We start from the raw sequence: 22,315 nt of genomic DNA on the forward strand, positions 1-22,315 counted from the left end.
CCTGTAGTCCCAGCTACTTGGGAGGCTGGGGTGGGAGGATCGCTTGAGCCTGGGAGGCAAAGGTTGCAGTGAGCTGAGATCATGTCACCGCACTCCAGCCTAGGCAACAGACCAGACCCTGTCTCAAAAGGAAAAAAAAAGAAGAATCAGCCTCTATAGCACTGAAGTATTTTGAAATATATTTATTTCATTCAGGCCATGAAAGGACCTAACGAACCATCCCAGCCCAATATTTGCATGTACCTCTTTGACAACTAGACTTTTGTATGCCATATTCATAGTCTCTTTCTGAAGAATGCTGAATAAACTCTATCACCTTCTGACTCTTTTGATTTCCATTTTATTTGTTCTGATCATCCTCCATCTAGTCATATATTCTCATAAAAGGGCAGAATTGGCTTGTACTTAATAAATTATATCACATTTAGGTGTGCTTTCTTGAGATTCTACCAAAGTCACCTTGATTGGAATTTAGGAAGTTCTCCCAAAGCTCAGTCATTTACTGATGATCTCTGGTTTATTCCATAGTTAACGGCATTCATTTGTTGTGGTAGACATTGTTAGTTGTACTTCCTAACAGCCACTCTACCTCTTTCCTTACTAACAGCACTAATTTTGTTCAGGTGTGAAGTAGCAATGAAGTGATGGTTTTAAGGGATTAACTGTGTTTAAGCCAATCATGGCAATTCCTTTCCCTCTTATCAGTGATTGGCTTACTGGTGCTCATATAGCCCAAACTTCTGACCAATGAGATGTAAAGATAAGTCTGTTAAGAGGGCATCTGGGAAAGGTTTTTCTCCCTGATAAGATGAAGTAGTGAGGCAGAAAAATAGGGTCTGGAGGCAGGGAACATAAGGCTGATTCACACTTCAGCTATGACAGGAAATATCCTCTCCATAGGGCATACACTGAGTAAATGACTTTGTAAACTCACACAAACTCGGTAACAGGGTCTTTGAGCCCCTATGCACAGGCTGGCTCCCACACTGTGGAGTGTACTTTCATGTTCAGTAAAACCCTTCATTCCTTCCTTGTTTTGTTTGTGCATTTTGTCCAATTCTTTGTTCAAAACGTCAAGAACTTGGAGACCCTCCACCGTTAACAGTAGCAAGAAAGAACTCCTTTTCCTCCTTAGACCATGGCTGTGAGAGTGATGCCTGGAGAGTGATGCCTGGAGCAGTCGTCTTACCACCATGAGCGGGTAAGCTGAGGGTGAAAGCCAATCTGCAGAGGATGGTGGACAAGGAAGGAAAGATTCTGGGTTTGTTTTGTTTTGTTTTGTTTTGTTTTGAGATGGAATCTTGCTCTGTCACCCAGGCTGGAGTGCAGGGGCGCGATCTCAGCTCACTGCAACCTCTGCCTCCCAGGTTCAAGCGATTCTCCTGCCTCAGCCTCCTGAGTAGCTGGGACTACAGGCACGCACCACCGCACCACCACGCCCGGCTAATTTTTTGTATTTTTAGTAGAGACGGGGTTTCCACATGTTAGCCAGGATGGTCTCGATTTCCTGACCTCGTGATCCACCTGCCTCGGCCTCCCAAAGTGCTGGGATGACAGGCATGAGCCACCGCGGCCGGCCGATTCTGGGTTTTTAATGACTTTTTTTTTTTTAAGTGAAAGCAAGTTTATTTAGGAAAGTAAAGAATAAAAGAATGAGCCGGGCACAGAGGCTCACGCCTATAATCCCAGCACTTTGGGAGGTCAAGGCGGGCGGATCCCTTGAGGTCAGGATTTCAAGACCAACCTGGCCAACATGGTAAAACCCCAGCTCTACTAAAAATACAAAAATTAACTGGGCATGGTGGTGGGCACTTGTAATCCCAGCTACTTGGGAGGCCGAGGCATGAGAATCACTTGAACCCAGGAGGCAGAGGTTGCAGTGAGCTGAGGTTGTGCCACTGCACTCCAGCCTGGGCAACAGAGTGAGACTCTGTCTCAGGAAAAAAAAAAAAAAAAAGAATAAAAGAATGGCTACTCCATAGACAGAGCAGCCCAAGGGCTGCTGGTTGCCCATTTTTGTGGGTTTTTTCTTGATTATATGCTGAACAAGGGGTGGATCATTCATGTCTCCCCTTTTTAGACCATATAGGGTAACTTCCTGACTTTGCCATGACATTTGTAAACTGTTTAATGACATTGTTGAGCCACTGTAGTCCTCAGACTTATTATGTGAGATAGGTCTTTATTATTTATGTCAATTTTAGTTGTGGATTCTTTACTTGCAGCTGAAAGCTTCCTAACTGATATCCCATCCTTATACCATGTCGGTTATCCCATGATGTACAATTGGCTCATACACACTTGCAAGAGCCATCCTGAATTTTCGAAACCTTTGAGAGCTGGTTAAGAACACAGTAGCTTGAAACCAACTCTGGTGGGAATATTTCCACCCCAGAAATTGGCAAATACTACAAATTAGGCCTCCCCCCAACCAGGAGTCAGTTGTTAAACATCTATCAGTACACAACTGGTTACGTTTTTTACTAAAAAAAAAAAAAAAAAAGCTCCTAAAATGTCATGTTTACTTAAAATGATATTGGCACATATCAGACTTGTAGAGCCTTCTATTTTCATCTTACCTAATAACAAATGGATGAGGGGCCGGGCGCGGTGGCTCAAGCCTGTAATCCCAGCACTTTGGGAGGCCGAGACGGGTGGATCACAAGGTCAGGAGATCGAGACCATCCTGGCTAACCCGGTGAAACCCCGTCTCTACTAAAAAATACAAAAAACTAGCCGGGCGAGGTGGCGGGCGCCTGTAATCCCAGCTACTCGGAGGCTGAGGCAGGAGAATGGCGTAAACCCGGGAGGCGGAGCTTGCAGTGAGCTGAGATCCGGCCACAGCACTCCAGCCTGGGCGACAGAGCGAGACTCTGTCTCAAAAAAAAAACAAAAAAAAACACAAAAAACAAATGGATGAGTACATTTTAGCTTGATGTTTTGTGTCGTCACATAATGATATGCCTAATGATCTGAAAGTATTAATTTCACTAAGACTGATCATTTAAAGGAAGTTGGGCATGGTAGCTCACACCTGTGATCCCAGCACTTTGGGAGGCTGAGGCAGGAGGATTGCTTGAGGCCAGGAGTTCAAGACCAGCCTGGGCAACATAGCAAAATATCTCTATAAAATTTTTTTAAAAATCAGCCAGTTATTCCCAGCATATCCATAATAGAAATTAAAAAGAAAAAATTAGCTAGGTGTGTGGTGGCACACACCTGTAGTCCCAGCTACTTGGAAGGCAGAGGTTGGAGAATCACCTGAGCCCAGGAAGCAGAGGTTGTGGTGAGCTGAGATCATGCCACTGCACTCCAGCCTGAGTGACAGAGCAAAACCTTGTCTCAAAAATAGTAATAAAAATAAAGGAACTCTGTGATGAGTCCCATGTATTTGGAATCATCTTCCCCAATTTCCTACTTCAAATGTATCTAGCTGGGTACCCCTCTATCATCTAAAATGAGTCATCATCTCCTGAGCCCAGATTTATTACAGTTTGTTTCTTATACTAGTCTGGGTTCTTCTGGTTTGTGCTAAAGACTCCCTTCTCCCCACTATTCCAGGAAGAGGACTGTTGCTACTACAGTCAGCTTTAAAGACATTTTATTGGTTATTGCTAGGTAGATTTCTTACTCTGCCTGGTTCAAAAGGCTCATGGGCACATGGATTTTTCTTTTTTTATCTGGAGTGGTAAAAAGGTGAGGTTACTCCAACAAGGGAACAGGCATTGCCGACTTTCATCTTTGGTTTGGCCCCTGATATGATTTGGATCTGTGTCCCCACCAAATCTCATGTGAAATTGTAATCCCCAGTGTTGGAGATGGTGTCTGGTGGGAGGTGACTGGATCATGAGGGCAGAGTTGCACCATCCGCCCTTTGGTACTGTATAGTGTGAGTTCTTACAAGATCTGGTTATTAAAAATGTGTGTGGCATCTCCCCCACCCCTTTGGTCCTGCTCCTGCCATGTAAGATGCCTGCTCCCACTTTTTCCTGGGGCCTCCCCAAAAGCAGATGCTGCCATGCTTCCCATACAGCCTATGGAACCAAGAGCCAATTACACCTCTTTTCTTTATAAATTATCCAGTCTCAGGTATTTATTTATAGGAATGTGAGAACAGACTAATACAGAAAATTGGTACCAGAAGTGGGGTATTTCTATAAAGATACCTGAAAATGCGGAAGCGGCTTTGAAACTGGGTAATAGGCAGATGTTGGAAGAGTGTGGAGGGCTCAGAAGAAGACAGAAAGATTAGAAGATTTAGAACTTCCTAGAGACTCGTTAAATGGTTGTGACCAAAATGCTGATAGTGATATGGAACAGAGATGGCCAGGCTGATGACGTCTCAGACAGAGATGAGGAACTTAACTGAGAACTGGAGCAAAGATCATTTTTCCTATGCTTTAGCAATGAATTCGGAGGCATTGTGCCCCTGCCTTAGGTATATGTGGAACTTTGAATTTGATGATGATGATTTAGGGTATCTGGTGGAAGAAAATGCTTTTTTTTTTTTTTTTTTTGAGACAGAGTCTCGCTCTGTCACCCAGGCTGGAGTGCAGTGGCACGATATCGGCTCACTGCAAGCTCCACCTTCCGGATTCATGCCATTCTCCTGCCTCAGCCTCCCAAGTAGCTGGAACTACAGGCGCCCGCCAATTTATTCTATTTTTTAGAGATGGGGTTTCACCATGTTAGCCAGGATGGTCTCAATCTCTTGACCTCGTGATCTGCCCACCTCAGCCTCCAAAAGTGCTGGGATTACAGGCGTGAGCCACCATGCTCAGCCTTCTGGTGGAAGAAATTCCTAAGCAGCAAAGCATTCAAGATTTAGCCTTGCTGCTTCTAACAGCATATGCTCATGTGCATGAGCAAAGAAATGACATAAAACTGGAACTTATATTTAAAAGGGAAGCAAAGCATAAAAGTTTGGAAAATTTGTAGCCTGGCCATGTAGCAGAAAAGCAAAGCCCATTTTCAGGGCAGAAATTCAAGCTCGCTGCGGAAATTTACTTAGTAAAAAGCAGCCAATTGCTGATAGTCAAGACAATCAGGTTAAGCCCTCAAGACATTTCAGAGATCTAATAGACAGCCTCTCCCATCACAGGCCCAGAGGCCTAGGAGGATTGAATGGTTCCGTGGGCCAGGTCCAGGGCCCTGTTGCCCTGAATAGCCTCAGGACTCTGCTCCCTACATCCCAGCCACTCCACCTCCAGCCGTGGCTCAAAGGTGTCTGGATACAGCTCAAGCTGGTGCTTCAGAGGGTGCAAGCCATAAGCCTTGGCAGCTTCCACATGGTGTTAAGCCTGCAGGTGCACAGGGTGCAAGAGTTGAGACTTGGGAGCCTCTGCCTAGATTTCAGAAGATGTATGGCAAAGCCTGGATGTGCAGGCAGAAGCCTGCTGCAGGGGCAGAGCCCTCATGGATAACCTGCTAGGGTACTGAGGAGGCAAAGTGTGGGACTGGAGCCCCCACAGGGAGTCCCCACTGAGGCACTGCCTGGTGGAACTGTGAGAAGAGAGACACCATCCTCCATACCCTGGAATGGTAGAGCCACCAACAGCTTGCACCATACACCTAGAAAAGCCACTAGCACTTAACACCAGTCCATGAGGGCATCAATGGGGGCTGAACCACAGGGGCAGAGCTGCCCAAGGCTTTGGGAGCCCACCCCTTGCAACAGTGTGCCCTGGATGTGAGACATGGAGTCAAAGGTGATTTTGGAGCTTTAAGAGTTAATGACTGCCCTGCTGGGTTTCAGACTTGCATAGGGCCTGTAGCCCCTTTCTTTTGGTTGATTTCTCACTTTTGGAGTGGGAATATTTACCCAATACGTGTACCTCTTTTGTATCTTGGAAGTAACTTGTTTTTGATCGTACAGGCTCATAAGTGGAAGGGACTTGTGTTGTCTCAGATGAGACTTTGGACTGTGGACTTTTGAGTTAATGCTGGAATTATTTGAGACTTTGGGGGGCTACTGAGAGGGGGATGATTGTACTTTGCAATGTGAGAAGGACATAAGATTTGCAGGGGCCAGGGGCAGAATGATATGGCTTGGAACTGGTCCCCACCAAATCTCATATCAAAATGTAATCCCCAGTGTTGGGAGGTGGGGACTGGTGGGAAGTGACTGGATCATGAGGGTGGAGTTCCCATGAATGGTTTAGTACCATCCCCCTTTGGTACTGTATAGTGAATGCTCACAAGATCTGGTTGTTTAAAATTGTGTGGTACCCCCTCATCCCTGGTCCCACTCCTGCCATGCAAGATGCCTGCTCTTGCTTTGTCTTCCATCATGACTGTAAGTTTCCTGAGGCCTCCCCAGTCATGCTTCCTGTACAGCCTGCAGAACCACGTGAGCCAATCAAACCTCTTTTCTTTATAAATTACCCAGTCTCAAGTATTTCTTTATAGCAATGAGAGAATGGACTAATACAGCCCCTATATGAACTATCTTCCTCCTTCTGAAAAAAGGCTTGGCTATCTTTTTGTTTTCTTTCTTCCTTACTTTTTTGATATTCTTTCTCTTCCTTTGTGGCAGATGAGGCCTGTCCTTGCTTGAGAAGGAGCAGGTTTAGAGGTATTTATTTATTGCCATAAGTCTTGTAGAAACTTTTCTTGTGATGCTGACAAGCATGGTCTCTGTTCCACTTAAGTGGTAACATCTGAAACTCAGAGTTGGCTTGGGACAGCCTTTGGCCTATTTCGTTCTGGACTATTCAAGCCCACCTAGCTTAGGCACAGGTGTTGTCACATCCACCCCATAGACTTGATTACACAAGAGGATAAACCTGGGCTCAGGTTTATAATGTGCTTGCCAAGCACTGCTTTCCTTCTCAGGAAAGGGTTGCTGAGGCATGGTAAGATTGGATTGGGTTCTGTTGGATCATGGGAAAATTTTCCTGCCCAAATATTTATCTTACTGCAAAGTCAAAATGGCCTGTAAGCCAGAGTTCACTGTCCAGCTCTAGCCCTCCTCAATCCAGGAGTGTCTGGTGAACTGTATCACAACACAGTAGGTGAATTGGTTGTGCCTGCTTTTACCCTAAGGCTTAAGATTTCAGCTGATTCGGCTGGGCGTGTTGGCTCACACCTGTAATCCCAACACTTTGGGAGGCCAAGGCAGGCGGATCGCCTGATGTGAGGAGTTCAAGACCAGCCTGTCCAGCATGGTGAAACTCCATCTCCACTAAAAAGACAAAAAAATTAGCTGGGCGTGGGGGCACATGCCTGTAATCCCAGCTACCCAGGAGGCTGAGGCAGGAGAATCATTTGAACCCAGGAGGTGGAGGCTACAGTAAGCTGAGATGGCACCACTGCACTCCAGCCTGGGTGACAGAGCAAGACTCCATCTCAAAAATAATTCAGCTGATTCACTTCCTAGTCATTTCTAGAGTTGGACTGCATATTCTTTTGTGACCCATAACAGTTTCTGAGTCAGAACGACCATGTGTCTGTGAACCAATCTGAATTTGATACGGACATCTCCAAGCTGCCTAAAACTTTATATAGAGTTCTTCTAGCTCTATGTGTCCTTTAATCATACACATTTTGGAACTCCAGTGTGCCTGCTCTGGGAAATGCAATGCTAGCCTACATTGGGCCTTTTTCAGTGGTGTGTTAGAAACTGACTGAGGGGGTGGGGGATCCACAATCTGCAGCAATTTCTAATTTCTACGATATAAATATTCCTACCATTGTCCATTAAAAGCTACCAACCTGATGTCACTGCACATCAAGTTGGGAAGAGATGCACACAATTGGTTCTCCTCTGGGGAGCCAGCAAAAGCCAGCCGCAACACACCACGGCTCTGCACATTTTTAAAAAGGCACCCCCTGGTGGATAAATTAAGACAGGTATCCCCTTTGGGCAAATTAGAAAAAGACATCTCTTCTGGGGAGACCTGTGCCACATGTACACCTTAGTGAGAAGGCAGGAGCCCCTTCCTCCACACATAGCTCGTTGAGGGGAATGTGAACTAGATTTTTAGGTCCATTCGCCTCCTTAACTGCATACTTTTGTGCAGTGCAAAATCAGCTCAACCTTACAAGGCAGTCCAGTCACTGATTCATGACCACCTCGTAGTTAAGTGAAATGGATGGAATAGAAGAGAGCCAAGTTACCAAGCAGTCTGAAAGCCTGCTTTATGCGGACAATTATAGGATGATATTGCCAGATGGAATATTAGTTGTTCTTAATGTTAGTCTAATCAAAAGAAGGCTATTATTGCTAAAAAGGGCCTCCAACTATACCATTCCAAGGACAGACATGATATAGCTAAGATGACTTGGGAAATGTGATATCTACAGTACTACATAGAGTCCAACTCACTAAATATATTGATCTTTAGTGATTTAAATCCTAACAATAGTCAAACACAGGCATAATGTGAATATTTAAATTTAATGTAGTTCTTTCCTATTTAACAAACAGTTTTCTGTAACTCCTATTTAGGCTACCAATTACCCTGTGAAAGTTATCCTCCCCCCTTTTTTACAGATGAGAAAGCAGGTTGAGAGATCAAATAATTCAAGGTGACTCAAAAAATAATTCAAGGTGACTCTTCTTTTAAAAACTAAGTATGTAATGGATAATATGCAACTGATTTCTTATGAAACGTAACATTTATGTTTTTAGATTTTCTTTGCCTTTAACTCAAGGTAAGTCCAGTTTAAACCTGTACTTTTTGTAATTAGCCAAATCAAATGATCATAATTCAAAGATGCTAAAATAGAATGCTACACAGTGATGCTGATAAATACTGTCGATTAGCCAGCAAACAGTAATGTGAATTTGCTGCAGGACGATCATTCTGATTTAGATATAATAGAAAGATTTTAGATAAAATAGAAAACTTTTTAAAGAAATTCAACTATATCCTAAAACTTGACCTGGTCAAGCTTATTCCATATTATATTCAGCTGCTCTAATATACAGCAGGTTGAAGATAAAATAATGACAGAATTTGACTGGTCTAAACATACAAATATATTTTCCCCCTTTCTTTCCTTGGGAAAATAAGAAAAAGAAAACATTACTCTGTTTACTCAGAAAGCAAGGAGAGCAGCACCTTCTCCTGGACTCTGTGACTGTCAGCCTTCTTGTCATCACAAGAAGGCGAGGGGTGCCAGGATTTCACTCTGCTGCTCCTTCACTGGAATGGGAAGGAAATGCTCCAGCTGTTTTAATCAGTGACATTTATTAACATGCTTCAAAAGTGACCAAAGTGTCCAGCCAGCACAATAGCCGAGGCAATCAACGTTCTCTTAGTGTGATCTCCTCCAAAATACCAAATAAATAGGTTTAGGAATAACCTCAAATAAATTGTAATTTAACTTCACCCAAAATTACACATCCTCTACCTGAGGATAAAGTCACTGCTCTTCCCTGCTCCTGTAAAGATACTAGCGGGAGGGGAGGAAGCTCAAATGACTCTGTAATTTAGAATTACAACCAGAGAAGAAATACTTCAAGCACAATAGAGACGTTCCATTGAAGAGCCACATTCATTTTGGAATGTTTGTTTTGAAAACAACTCTTCTGGAGGAATTCAAAAGGTACTGAACAAAGCAACATAAAGTAAATCTTGGGTTGTTCTGCAGAATAAACATATACAATTGAGTAGACCAGATGGCAAAAACATACCAATTACAATCTGAATGCTAAATTTAAAACCCTTACATTCTGAAGGCCTGAATATCAACAAATCTATTTATGTTTATGATCCTAAAAAGACATTAAATATTATTAAACCCCCAACTTCCAAAAAATAAGAGAGACCCAGCAAACTGGGCTAGTGGTATCTCAGTACATAGTCACACATGACTAGACTAGACTAGACTAGAGATCTGAGTTTGCAACCCAAGTACAAGAGGTCTTTAGGAGCTCAGGCTAAAGGGAGGCACTTTATTCAAATGCATGGCCTGAGAGAAGAGGGAAAGTACCTTGTAATCTTAAACTATGTGGTCCATCGCATGTTCTACCTCAAAGACAATCTAGACTACAGTATCTCCTCTTAAACTGCCAGTTCAGAACACAACGTATTTTATTTGGAAGCTAAGTATTTGCTTCACTCGAGTGAAGAATAATTTAGCAGCGACAGAGAACACAACTCCTGTTTTAACCATGGGAAAGAGAAGAGAGAGTGATAAAGTATCTCGCTGGGGAAATTAAAAGATTTCTGGGTCTGTCTGGGTTTATTATATTATGAGCTTGATTCTTCAACCGTCACTCCATTTGGTAGTCAGGAAGAAAGGATGTGTAGCTGCAAGGGGAACTGGAAAGAATTACCCTGCTCTTCTGCACCCCCAGCCAGGCCCACTAGCTGCAATGCTGTGCACAACTCCAGTTCCAATGCTTCCCTCCACAGTGGAGGCATAGCCAGGGCTGAACCAGATGCATGCCCACAGTGTGTTTCTGGCTCAGAGCCTGTCAGGAAATTCATGTCTGGGAAGAAACTAAGTGTTCTGATGATGGCTATGGTCAATAGATCTACCAGCAATTTGTCCCCTTTTTTGTTACAGATTTTAAGGCAGAAACTCAATCTCAGCAGCTAATTTCATCCTACTTTCTTCAGAAACATTCTCTGATTCAGTTGAGTACGCAAGAAAATGTGTGTGAACATTCACTCCTGTCCTCCCCACATACATATATAGACATACAATAAGAAACATACATACATATATACCCTAGGTTGTCAATGTATGCTGCTGAAATGCCTGAAAGGTTACTTTTCACTTAAAAATAAAATTTGATGAATTATTCTGCAAGTATGGATTTGGCCCTAGCAAATTTTTATAAATATAGTTTGAGAGGACAGCAACAAAGGTTTTAACTAGAAGCTGTCTTCAGGGTTTTCCTGATAGATTTTGTTAGTATGTATTTTATTTAAAACAGGCATATCCTTATGGATTATAAAAATAGAAATGTATATATTTGTTAATACATATTCACAGCTTATGCTGGAATGGCTCACAGGAGAAGTCATGGTTCATGCAGAGAATAAACATTACTCAAGTAAATAAAAATAAGATTAGGTCCATAAAGGCTGAGAACTTACAGTCAGTAATCAGCTCATTTGGTTTCTCTTTGTAGGGCAATCAAAAACATGAAAGGTGGTGATATAAACACACACAGACATACAATTACATGAATTACATGGAAAGAATATAAATTAACCAATAAAGCAATGTGGAGTTAAGGTGCAAAAATACAATCTTCATCCGTTTTCTCTACTCCTGTGTTTTCAAGCATCACAACATGTTAAATGTCGTGGGTGGCAACACCGACCAGACAGGTCTGAATGTTTGTAGATTTGCTAAGTATTGAAAGTTAAAGCCAGATCCTTTGAGATCTATGATCACACATTTTGGTAGAAACTGCAGATTTACAGAGATGACTACTGAGCAGTAGGTAGTAAATGGAGCCAAGAAGTACACTCTTGCCCATCCATCTTCCATTGGAATCAGAATATTGGCTTCAATCACTGACTCATCTTTATATAATCTTCACCCTGAAAAATAAAAGTTACCAATGTAAGAATGCTTTAAAAGTCAATAAAGTTTAATTAATCTGTTTTAAGATGCACAAAATTTTATTTTCAGTAAGGTTAATTTTAAAAAACACAGACTAAAAAAAAGCTGATTTGGCTTTTTTCCATTAATTTAATTTAGATGAAGGCAAATGTTTTGTTTTTCTAATTTTTAAACATTTCAGTAGCTTTTGGGGTAGAAGTGGTTTTTGGTTATGGGCAAAGTGTATAGTGGTGGAGTCTGAGATTTTAGTGCAGTTGTCAACCTACATGAAGACAAATGTTATCTCATCTAATAAAAGTTATCAAAAAGCCAATTTCTTCAATTTTGTAAAAAATATTTAAAACATAAAAAGTTTGTTCTGGCCGGGTGCGGTGGCTTACACCTGTAATCCTAGCCCTTTGGGAGGCCGAGGCAGGTGAATTACCTGAGGTCAGGAGTTCAAGACCAGCCTGGCCAACACGGTGAAACCCCGTCTCTACTAAAAATACAAAAAATTAGCTGGGTGCAGTGGCATGTACCTGTAACCCCAGCTACTCGGGAGGCTGAGGCAGGAGAATCGCTTGAACCCAGGAGGCACAGGTTTCAGTAAGCCGAGATTGCGCCACTGCACTCCAGCCTGGGTGACAGAGCGAGACTTCGTCTCAAAAAAAAAAAAAAAGTTGTTCTGTGCTCCCAGAGGTTGACCTAAAAAAAAAAAAATTAATTAAAAAAAAAGGTTTGCAACATTTCCTTATAGCTATTTAAAGTGCTCCCAGAGTAATAACAATAATGAAGAAATCAACATAGGACATATTCATTTTAAAGTCTCCAGTTCCTTCAACAAATGTTGCTTGGACAACTAGATACTCACATGCAACACATGGACTCCCACCTTACACCATATAGAAGAATTAATTCACAATGGATCAACCACCCAAATAAAAGAGTAAAAACCATAAAATTCTTAGAAAACATGAGGCAGGTAAATCTTCATAACTGTGGATTTGGCAATGGAGTCTTAGATATGACACCAAAAGCATGAGTAACAAAAGAATAAAAATCGATAAATTGGACTTCAACAAAATTAAAATATTTTGTGCATCAAAGAACACTATCAACAAAGTGAAAAGAAGCCTAGAGAAGGGGAAAAAATATCTGCAAATCATGTAACTGATAAAGGTTTTGCAACCACAGTAAAGAACTGTTACCACTCAACGACAAAACCTAATTAAAGATTAGCAAGGGACTTGGACATTTCTCCAAAGAATACATACAAATGGCCAACAAGCACATGAAAATATGTTCAACATCATTAGACATTAGGGAAATGCAAATAAAACACAATGAGATATCACTCCATACCCATTAGGATGGCTATAGTTTTAAAAAATGGAAAATAAGTATTGATGAGATGTGGACAAATTGGAACAGACATACATTGCTGGTGGGAATGTAAAATGTTTCAGGTACTATGGAAAACAGTTTGACTATTCCTCAAAAAATTAAACATAGAATTGCCATATGACCCAGCAATTTGACTCCTAGTTGTATATACAAATGAATTCAAAACAGGTATGCAAACAAATACTGTACACACATGTTCAGAGCAGTACTATTCACAATATCCGAGAAGTAAAAACATATGTCCATCAATGGATAAACAACTGTATATATATGATTATTTGACCATAAACAGGAATTAAATACTGGTGATACACGCTACAATGTGAATGAACCTTGAAAACATTAGGCCGGGCGCGGTGGCTCAAGCCTGTAATCCCAGCACTTTGGGAGGCCGAGACGGGCGGATCATGAGGTCAGGAGATCGAGACCATCCTGGCTAACCCCGTGAAACCCCGTCTCTACTAAAAAATATAAAAAAACTAGCCGGGCGAGGTGGCGGGCGCCTGCAGTCCCAGCTACTCGGGAGGCTGAGGCAGGAGAATGGCGTAAACCTGGGAGGCGGAGCTTGCAGTGAGCTGAGATCCGGCCACTGCACTCCAGCCTGGGCGACAGAGCGAGACTCCGTCTCAAAAAAAAAAAAAAAAAGAAAACATTATACTAGGTGACAGAAGCCAGACACAAAAAGTCACATACTGTATAGATTCCATGTATATAAAATATTAATATATAGAATAGGTAAATCCATAGAGACAGAAAGCAGATTCATGGTTGCAAGGGCTTGGCGGAAGTGGGCAATGGGAATTAACTGGTTAATGGGTTCAGGATTATCTTTTGAGGTGATCAAATGTTTTGTAACTACATAGACGGGATGGTTGTACAACATTGTGAATGTACTAAATGGCTCTCAATTTTTATGTTAAGTGAATTTTACTTCAATTAAAACAATCCTTACAGTGATGGGCTACTGCACTAGGGAGCCTGGACTAGGTGAGGACGGGTTCTACCATTAAAGCTGTGTGACCTTGGGCACCTTACCCAGCCTTTTGCTATTTTTTTCATCTATAAAATAAGTATAATTCCTTAACACAATCATTGTAGGGAATATTTAAGATAAATATAAATGAAAGTACTTTGTAAACTGTAAATCGAAATACAAATAAAGGTAGTATTATTAACAAAAAGCTAGATTAGTGCCACTCCCATTTATGGACTAAGTCTATTAATAATAAAATTTTGATAAATTTATCAGTTGCTCTTTATAGACTCCATGTAAAACGCATTTTAATATTTAGAATCTGATGCCATTTCTTTTTTTTTTTTTTTTTTTTTTGAGACGAAGTCTTGCTCTGTTGCCCAGGCTGGAATACAATGGCATGATCTTAGCTTACTGCAACCTCCACTTCCCAGGTTAAAGCAATTCTTGTGCCTCAGACTCCTGAGTAGCTGCGATTACAAGCACACACCACTACGCTTAAGTTTTGTATTTTTAATAGAAATAGGGTTCACCATGCTGGCCAGGGTGGTCTCAAACTCCTGGCCTCAAGTGATCTGCCTGCCTCCGCCTCCCAAAGTGCTGGGACTACAGGCAGAAGTCACCACACCTGGCCAGAATCTAATGCCCTTTCACTTGCTTATTAGTGTATTAAAAATGGCATCAACATTTTATTTAAAGACATACTAAGAAAAGTGGTCAACAGAAACCCTACCTTGAGATACCCCTTTTTTTCCTCCTTTTGAGACAGGGTCTCACAATCATGGCTCACCGCAGTCTCAACCTCCCTGGGCTCAGGTGATCCTCCCACCTCAGCCTCTCGAATACCTGGGATTACAGGTGTGCACCACCATGTCCAGTGAATTTTTGTATTTTTTTGTAGAGATGGCGTTTTGCCATGTTGCCCTGGCTGGTCTTGAACTCCTGGGCTCAAGTGATCTGCCCACCTCAGCCTCCCAAAGTGCTAGGATTATAAGCATGAGCCACTGTGTGCAGCCAAGATACCCTCTTAAATATAAACTCTCCCATTGATTGTACTTACAGGAATTGCTATTAGCGTCTGTCTTCCCAGCCTTGGTATGCCTGCTTGAGTTCTGCTGAGATTTGTTCTGCTCTTCTCCAGTGAGTAAGGCCTTTATTTCAGAAGGGATTTTTCCTTGGTCCATTGCCATGCACCACTGCTTGTACTGAAATATGTAAAACATATTTAAATAAACCTTTACTCCTCAGAGTTCAGGAACCACTGGTAGAAATCCTAGACATAAGAACTCCCATGGCTAGAAGTCATGTTCGCTGCTGGGAAACCCACTTTCCATGGTATTACCTATTTATAAACTTAAGACATGTATGAGATCTGCCATCTTTCAGAAGAGGTGGAAAAACAGCTGCTGAATCGTCTTTGATGTATTGGAGTGTTGCTCAGATTTAAAAGGCCCCTGTGGTTAAAAGGACATCTCCCCACAGTGGGCCACTAGTTAGAATTCATCTTTTATATATATATACACTTGTCACAGTATTATTTCTACTCCCAAAACAAAGAAATGTCAGTAATTTTCTTTCTCTCTTTAACAAGTAATCATTAAACGTCTACTATCTACCAGAGTGCATGCTAGGGACTTTGGGGGTATACAAAGACAAAGCTGACCAAAGATCCTGCCCTCAAGTGGCTTACACTGCAGAAAGTAAGAAATAATTGATAGCATGTCACATATTCAACATATCAAAAAAATCTACTGAATAGTATATATCTGGACAATATATACAACACTGTTCATGTCCCTCTCTTCATGTTCCAACCTTGTTGTCTTACTTTCTAAAAACCTATGGAAGCCTGTCTCAGTTGTATAATGATCACGGTAATATCATCTCTCTCTTCTGTCACTTCCTTCCTCAACTCACAATAATGGAGTTTCAATTCTGTTTTATCTACTCTCTTTCACATTTTTACAGCCACTGTCCAACATCTGAATGGATGAGTGAATAAAACATGTAAAATAAATAAAGTCACTTGGCCAGGTGCGGTGACTCACGCCTGTAATCCCAGCACTTTGGGAGGCCAACGCAGGTGGATCACGAGGTCAGGAGATCGAGACCATCCTGGCTAACACAGTGAAACCCCGTCTCTACTAAAAATACAAAAAAAATTAGCTGGGCGTGGTGGCAGGCGCCTGTAGTCCCAGCTGCTTGGGAGGCTGACGCAGGAGAATGACGTGAACCTGGGAGGCGGAGCTTGTGGTGAGCCGAGATCGCGCCACTGCACCCCAGGCTGGGCAACAGAGCGAGACTCTGTCTCAAAAAAGTAAACTATAAAAATTTAAAAAATAATAAATAAAGTCACTTAAACACGAATGGTTATGCCATGCACAGTTACACATTGTTATATTGCTTTGTCCACTTGCCAATATATTGTGAGTATCTTTCTACATCAGTAAATAGATGTGCATTGTGATTTTTACTGGCTACGAAGCAGTCCAATATATGAATGTAGTAACATTTATTTAACCAGTCCTTTATTGTTGTCCATCTGGGTTATTTTCCATTTTCTTCTCTCATAAACAGTTCCTCAGTGTGACAGTCATGTACACTCCGCTCCCACCAGCAGTGTATGAAGATGCCTATTTGCCCCCATCCTGGCTAACAGGTTAATAGTCTCTCCAATGTTTGCCAACTGGACAGGTGATAACTGGTATCTTCGTATTTTAATGTGTTATTTATTTGTTAGGGTGATTTTTTCATGTGTTTATTGACAATTTCTTACCATTTCCAGTTCCTCTCTGAGGGCACATATAGCTCTTTCTCGACTGGATACCAACTCTTCCAAATACTGATATCTCAGCTTTTTTCGGGCTCGGCATTCTCTCGCACTCTGGCGGCTCCTCTCAAGTTTCGCTTTCAAGTCAATTTTGGCTGGCTTCCGACCACGTTTACCGGGCTTCTTTACTTTGCCTCCAACCACCTTCAGCAAGCGAGAGAAGAAATAATTTTTCCCTTAGTTCTGTGTACAGAAAAGTGACTATGGCTGCATATTAGCAAAGAGAACATTTACAAACAAAACTTGAGTGAAGCCTATGGAACTAAGAAAGCATAATCCCATCAAATGCCTTCTGGGTCTTTGCCTCATAATTTATTTTCTGACACTTTTGAAACCATGAACGTGAAAGAAGAAATAATGTACATTTTTATTATTTATTTGATAATGAAGTTTAAATAGCTCACCAGTAAACTTTATAAACCATACGGAGATGGATAATAAAAAACTAAAAAATATCTAGTAAATATTTTGTTCATGAATTTTTTTTTTTTTTTTTTTTTCCCCAGACAGGGTCTCACTCTGTCACTCAGCCTGGAGTTCAGTGGCACAATCACAGCTAACTGCAGCCTCGACCTCCAGGGCTCAGGTGATCCTCCCACCTCAGCCTCCCCGGTCACTATAACTATAGGCGTGAGCCACCATGCCTAGCTAATTTTTGTATTTTTGTTGTTGTTTTTAGAGATGGGGTTCCACCCATGTTGCCCAGGCTGGTCTCCAACTCCTGGGCTTAAGTGATCTATTTGCCTTGGCCTCCCAAAGTGCTAGGAGTAAGCCATGGTCCAGGCACCCTCTTTTTTTGTTTTTTGTTTTTTTGAGACAGGTTCTCGCTCACTCTGTTACCCAGGCTGGAGCACAGTGGCACCATCATAGCTCACTGCAGTCTTGAATTCCTGAGCTCAAGTGATCTTCTGCCTCAGCCTCCCTAGTAGCTGGGTCTAGGTTTTTTTAAATGCCTGGCTAATTAAAAAAAAAAAAAATTGTTTTGTAGAGCTGGGGTCTTGCTATGTTGACCAGGCTGGTCTCAAACTCCTGGCCTCAAGCGATCCTCCTGCCTCAGCCTCTCAAAGTGCTGGGATTACAGGTGTGAGCCACTGTGCCTGGACTCATTAAGAAGTTTTTATTGCCTTGAGAAAATAATTCCAACAAAATACATTTAAAGAACTCAACATTCGAAACTGTAAGTTCATTATGATCTCAACATTATAAAACAATACATAGAAGGACGTAAACAAGGTCAATGAAGACTTCTCTGATAGGTGTAATTATAAATAGCTTTTCCTATATTTTTATGATTTTCAAATTAGATAATAAAATATAAAATATGTGTATAAAATTATATATATATAAATAAATATGTATCCTAAGGAATTTGGCTATAAATTCCTTCAACTTTGTTGAGCCCAAAGGAACACACAGAAGTCTCAACTGTCTCAGTAGATTTCTACCTGCTCCCACTGATGTCATAAAGCAACCTCTCAATATCCCTGTTACTCAGTTACCTGCCTAGGCACAATTATTAGGTGACTGGCAAAGTAATTTAATCTTCTTTGTTGTTTAGCTTTGAAACATTCCCCAGTTTTTATGCAAGATGCAACTATGTGGTAAAGATGATGACTTATTAAACACTTGAACCTGAACTTACACATCAAGTAAGTGTTCTTCAATGCAGTCACATTGAAAGGGGGTACATTTCATCAACTAAGTGTTCTTCAATGCAGTCACCTTGAAAGGGGGTACATTTTTTCCAATAATGCCACAATTCAAAGATTTTTTGGAAAGTAGTATTGGAGCCAGTTTTTATAAGTTTTATAAGGCATAACAATATGTTAGAGCTATACACTATTCTTTAAATTCCCAATCTGATTATCCACTTTCTTTATCTGACAAGGTTCTGAATGACTGATGTCTAGCTCTTTCTGAAAATTGCCCTCAAAGAATAAAAATTTTACACATTTAGTGTCCTGACAGGAATATTGCTAAGGCTTTAAAGGCAATTCTAAAAGAGAAGATGCAAAAATCAAACACTGGCAAATTATTAGAATAAATGTAGATGCCTTCCCAGGTAGCAAAACTCAAAGGGTCAATATCTGTTTGGATACAAAAACTTGGATTTGTTTGAAATACTATTAGTATCACATTCACAAAGCTAAGCACCCTAAAAAGATCAGATAATTACTAAGTCTGTTAGGTCAAGAAAACCAAGCTTTAAATGTGAATCAGCCACATTTACCAAACTCTGTCATATCATGATGGCCAACCATTGTATCTAGCATTTTGTGGGGTGGCTCTGAAATGAGGCAGATTACTCCAAGGCTCTGGGGAAAAACAAAATATGTCCTTTCCACCACCATCTTAAAAGCCAGGTGCAGAAGCCGGGCGCGGTGGCTCAAGCCTGTAATCCCAGCACTTTGGGAGGCCAAGACGGGCGGATCACAAGGTCAGGAGATCGAGACCATCCTGGCTAACATGGTGAAACCCCGTCTCTACTAAAAATACAAAAAACTAGCCGGGCGAGGTGGCGGGCGCCTGTAGTCCCAGCTACTCGGGAGGCTGAGGCAGGAGAATGGCGTAAACCCGGGAGGCGGAGCTTGCAGTGAGCTGAGATCCGGCCACTGCACTCCAGCCTGGGCTACAGAGCGAGACTCCGTCTCAAAAAAAAAAAAAAAAACAAAAAACAAAAACAAACAAACAAAAAAAGCCAGGTGCCTCAGTACTACTTCCAAGTTAGTTTCAAGTTTTCAAAATCTGGTCTTTTAAAACTTTTCTCTTCTGCATCATCGTCATGTTTTTTATTTGTTTGTTTTGAGATGGAGTCTTGCTCTTGTCGCCCAGGCTGGAGTGCAATGGCGCCATCTCAGCTCACTGCAACCTCCTCCTCCCAGGTTCAAGCAATTCTCCTGCCTCAGCCTCCTGAGTAGCTGGGATTACAGGTGCCCACCTCAGGTGATCCACCGGGCCTGGCCCAATCGTCATGTTTTTATTACATTATAACAATATACATCTATCTGGGCATGGTGACTCACACCTGTAATCCCAGCACTTTGGGAGGACGAGGCAGGTGGATCACCTGAGGTCAGGAGTTCGAGACCAGCCTGGCCAGTATGGTGAAATCCCATCTCTACTAAAAATATAAAACTTAACCGGGCATAGTGGTGGGCACCTGTAATCCCAGTTACTTGGGAGGAGGCTGAGGCAGAAGAATCGCTTGAACCTGGGAGGCTGAGGTGGCAGTGGGCCAAGATTGGGCCACTGCACTCCAGGCTAGATGACAACAGCAAGACCCCAACTCAAAAAAAAAAAAAAACCAGCCAGGCACGGTGGCTCACGCCTGTAATCCCAGCACTTTGGCAGGCCGAGGCGGGCAGATCACAAGGTCAGGAGATCGAGACCATCCTGGCTAACATGGTGAAACCCCGTCTCTACTAAAAATACAAAAAATTAGCCGGGTGTGGTGGCGGGCACCTATAGTCCCAGCAACTCGGGAGGCTGAGGCAGGAGAATGGCGTAAACCCGGGAGGCAGAGCTTGCAGTGAGAGGAGATCTCGCCACTGCACTCCAGCCTGGGGGACAGAGCGAGACTGTCTCAAAACAACAACAACAACAAAAAACCTATCTATCTATCTATCTATGAAACTTTCTTCAGAGCCAAATATTTGAAAGCAACTGCAGGATGACCTAGTGCATCCAAATATTACAATGGACTAAATTTAAAATTATCCTTATATCTCATCAATTGCATAATTTTAATAAAATATTTTGAAATCACCCTGCGTTAAAATAAAGTGTATTTACTACTGAATACACTTTTTGAAAAGCTTATATGTACTACATCGAGAACTCATGTCTACAGTGAAATAAATGAATAATGACATCTATTCTTTATGTAGTAAAATGAGTCATTAATCACACAACACTATAATCCAATACTTCATATATTGCTGTTTTTAATTAATTCAGGAGTAGCTGATTTTGAGAAGCCAGAAAGAGAACACAGTGTACTTCATGGACTTCACTGATTTTTGAAACAAATCTACCAATCATAAAAATATAAAATAAAAGCTATAATCCTTTGTTTAGTTTTCATGGTAGCAAAATATTTTAATTGGATCTGTGTTCTTCCATTTTTTTTTATTAGAAAGGCATAGTAAATGAATCTAAGGTTTCTGTATTTTATGTCATCTACTATAAAGTCACATTTAAAACATATAATCGGCCGGGCGCGGTGGCTCAAGCCTGTAATCCCAGCACTTTGGGAGGCCGAGACGGGCGGATCACAAGGTCAGGAGATCGAGACCATCCTGGCTAACACGGTGAAACCCCGTCCCTACTAAAAAATACAAAAAACTAGCCGGGCGAGGTGGCGGGCGCCTGTAGTCCCAGCTACTCGGGAGGCTGAGGCAGGAGAATGGCGTAAACCCGGGAGGCGGAGCTTGCAGTGAGCTGAGATCGCGCCACTGCACTCCAGCCTGGGTGACAGAGCCAGACTCCGTCTCAAAAAAAAAAAAAAAAAAAAAAATAAATAAATAAATAAATAAATAAAACATATAATCACCACTTCTCTAGCTTAACTTTTCCTCATTAATAAGCCGAATGTTTTGGCTTTTTGTAACAGCTAATGCCTAAAGTTCCAAGAGAGTCAAGTGTATCACAGGATTATTATAAATCTTAGCTATAACAATGTATATGAGACTACTTTGTAAAGAAAAAAATTATTTGGTAAAAGGAATTTGAGGAGATAAAAAAATAAAAGAGAAAAAAGTATCATACAAATGTAGGTTAGTACTAGTTGCCTTAACAACTGAACTTTATATATATCATAAGCCATAAAGACTGAGGAACAGATAGGGGAAGTTAATTAGAAACCAAGAACCAGCAGCTAAAACTGAAATCAAGCCCACTAATTCCTTAAATTAATTCCTGGGCCAAAAGACCATTCTTCACAATTCATAACGTTTTCAAAAACTCAAGGATAACCACATTGTTCCCTTGCTCTTTTGTGATACTTCTGTGAGGAAACATATTAATATGCACAAACAAAAGTACTGACTTTCATGTACCAACATAAACTCCAAAGAAAACTATGAAAATAACCCCACACATCCAGCTTTTTTTTCCTGTTCTAATTTTATTTCTATTTACATAGAGTCAGGTGCAAATTTAAACAGCTGGCTTTAAAACAGTATACCTCTTTACCCACTATCCATTTTATGTCTTTTTCCACCCTAGAGCACATTTGTGAGATGCAGACAGTGAGCCCGAGGGGAAACAATACCTGTCTCCCGACCTCCAACCACTTAGAAAAGAAACCTGCTAGCCAGTGATTTTTTCTTACCCTTCACACAGAGCTTCTTTCACAAAGGTGGGCTATTAAAGATGTTAGACATCAGTAAGGTTTTTGAAATACTAAGTCTGTCTTCATTATATGTCAAAAGTGTTAAAGTCTACCGATTACAAGCAAGACTGAAGGTCCCAATTTTCCAACTCCCTGTTTTAAACACTTTCTCTTTTAAGACAAGCTAAAACTAAAGGTCATGACTTTTTCAAAGTAAGCACCTGGAACTGTGTCATATAATTCTTAGTACCTGGTAATCAGTATTTAA

General features: G+C 41.4%; 2 protein-coding genes across 5 annotated transcripts in view; one reads left to right on the forward strand and one right to left on the reverse strand.

Moving 5' to 3' along the window:
• The window catches only part of LOC105482129 (G protein-coupled receptor 19), a 96,859-nt gene that overhangs the window by 43,949 nt on the left and 30,595 nt on the right, over positions 1-22,315 (forward strand). The window contains exons 5-6 of one of the 4 annotated variants that reach the window (XR_003018166.2): positions 1,079-1,201; positions 16,463-16,667. The exons of 1 other annotated variant lie outside the window; for it this stretch is intronic. The gene's annotated coding sequence lies outside the window, so the exon portion shown is untranslated. Of the gene's footprint in view, positions 1-1,078; positions 1,202-16,462; positions 16,668-22,315 lie in introns of those variants that run through there. 2 more of the 4 variants (XR_011609335.1, XR_003018165.2) reach the window with 2 other exon arrangements.
• LOC105482123 (cAMP responsive element binding protein like 2) overlaps positions 8,380-22,315 on the reverse strand; it is a 31,239-nt gene continuing 17,303 nt past the window's right edge. Inside the window, exons 2-4 of the mRNA XM_011742073.2 lie at positions 16,662-16,859; positions 14,946-15,090; positions 8,380-11,507 (exon numbers count right to left, since the gene is read on the reverse strand). Of these exons, the coding sequence (XP_011740375.1) occupies positions 11,503-11,507; positions 14,946-15,090; positions 16,662-16,859 (348 nt within the window). The 3' untranslated portion in view covers positions 8,380-11,502. The remainder of the gene's footprint in view (positions 11,508-14,945; positions 15,091-16,661; positions 16,860-22,315) is intronic.

This window comes from Macaca nemestrina, chromosome 10 (genome assembly GCF_043159975.1).
Source record: "Macaca nemestrina isolate mMacNem1 chromosome 10, mMacNem.hap1, whole genome shotgun sequence".
Lineage (NCBI taxonomy): Eukaryota > Metazoa > Chordata > Mammalia > Primates > Cercopithecidae > Macaca > Macaca nemestrina.